This window comes from Aspergillus sydowii (genome assembly GCF_001890705.1).
Source record: "Aspergillus sydowii CBS 593.65 unplaced genomic scaffold ASPSYscaffold_22, whole genome shotgun sequence".
Classification (NCBI taxonomy): domain Eukaryota; kingdom Fungi; phylum Ascomycota; class Eurotiomycetes; order Eurotiales; family Aspergillaceae; genus Aspergillus; species Aspergillus sydowii.
In genome coordinates, this window is record NW_024467880.1 from 64,759 (window position 1) to 66,263 (window position 1,505).

General features: G+C 57.0%; 2 protein-coding genes across 2 annotated transcripts in view; one reads left to right on the plus strand and one right to left on the minus strand.

Moving 5' to 3' along the window:
* Positions 1-278, plus strand: part of ASPSYDRAFT_52110 (uncharacterized protein) — a 999-nt gene extending 721 nt beyond the window's left edge. The window contains exons 2-3 of the mRNA XM_040848431.1: positions 1-119; positions 194-278. The exon at positions 1-119 is cut by the window's left edge and continues 124 nt beyond it. Coding sequence (XP_040696050.1) covers positions 1-48 — 48 coding nt within the window. The 3' untranslated portion in view covers positions 49-119; positions 194-278. The remainder of the gene's footprint in view (positions 120-193) is intronic.
* ASPSYDRAFT_52112 (uncharacterized protein) overlaps positions 51-1,505 on the minus strand; it is a gene marked incomplete at its 3' end in the record, with an annotated part of 1,526 nt that continues 71 nt past the window's right edge. The window contains exons 1-2 of the mRNA XM_040848432.1: positions 150-1,505; positions 51-125 (exon numbers count right to left, since the gene is read on the minus strand). The exon at positions 150-1,505 is cut by the window's right edge and continues 71 nt beyond it. Of these exons, the coding sequence (XP_040696051.1) occupies positions 485-1,343 (859 nt within the window). The remainder of the gene's footprint in view (positions 126-149) is intronic.

Below are 1,505 nucleotides of genomic sequence, written 5' to 3' on the forward strand. Positions count from 1 at the left end.
GTCAGTGTCCAACCACTGATGATACGGCTCAACGTCAAGATCCAGTAACCGGAGGTCGTCGCTCAACCTGGGCTGAACGATCGCTTTGACCTGGTTGCGGATCGACTGTCGCGCACACACTGGAGGCAGTGACTCGTTAATATGGGTTCATCGGAAGCATCAGCCTTCTCCCGGACTCGAAGAGGGTTCATACCGCCTACCAGCATACTCCCCCGACGTGTATTCAGGTAGGTCCTTATCGTCTGTGCCACATCCACAGACCCTTTCATGAATCGAACCCTTGTCCCGGGGTTCCGCGAGGGCTCATTCTTGCGGTTCCGACAGTAGTAAAGGACGAATCGGAGGATCTATCACGGTCAGCATATGGATCGCGGTCCGTTCGGTGGTCGTGGTACCTTGAATTCTTGGCGATCGAGGTCCAACAAATGCTGCATGTTCACCCACCGACGATTGTCTAGACCGTGTTAGCTCAGCCCACCGTTCTTCAGGAGACACGAGGGATTGCTGCGACGCGCGGTACCTAGGTCCTCCATTTGCCAGACAACGATGAGCTTTCGTACCATGGCGCGGTGTTGTTCACTCGCGAGGACCAGGGTCTGGATGAGCGAGAAGACCCGCGCGATCCCGATATCCTCCACGATCAATAGCACGATGCCGAAGCGGGCCAGATCTGGCGGTCTCCCGTACGGTCCCAGCAGGAGCGCGCTGTGTCNAACGCTGTGGAGATGTTCGGCATTATAGAGCGCGGCCGCCAGTGCTGAAGACTGCGGGCGGGCCAGCACACGTAGCGTTCGGTGGCCCATCGCAGTATTCGGCGAAGTCTTGCCTATCGATACATGGCGCTGGCTGGTAGTGTGTACGACTGCATCCCGTTTTGTCCCCACCTGTCTCCATTCCCGTCCTTGTTCAGCGGAGCGGCGCGATGCATCGTCTAGTACCAAGTTTTCTGTCTCACTTAATGTGCCCTCTTGACTACCAGATTGTTCAGACGCATGGATCTGTGCGCGCTGACCAGGCAGGTGTACTGGTTCAGAGGTCGGTGCCCCCGTGTCGTTGGCCCCCGGCGTATCTTCCCAAGACGAGACATAAAAAAGCGGCAGTTGGCTAGCAATTCGTAGGCCTGCCCGTGGCAGCCAGAGGTATACATATTGGCCGGGCTCCACTTTCCATCCAGAGGGAACGGTGACGTCCATACCGAGAAGCTCATGGTGCCGGGATATGACAACAGAAGGCCAGGAGTGCCCCCAGCGTCTTCTTAGGGGATCAGCCAAGGAAAGCAGACTCAGAAAAATCCACAGAGCCGCTGCAGCCACCAAGCACCAGAGGCACTTTGACCGGCGCATCCAGACATGGTAGGATATCGAAGCCAGCCCGGTTGCTCCCAAGAGATAGTGACACTTCATTGCCAGCTGNGGGTAACGGCGAACCACCGCATGCAGCGTCACGGGAACGATCAAGATCATGGAACATGCTGCCTGTTTCTGGTTAACGGACGGACGAGATCC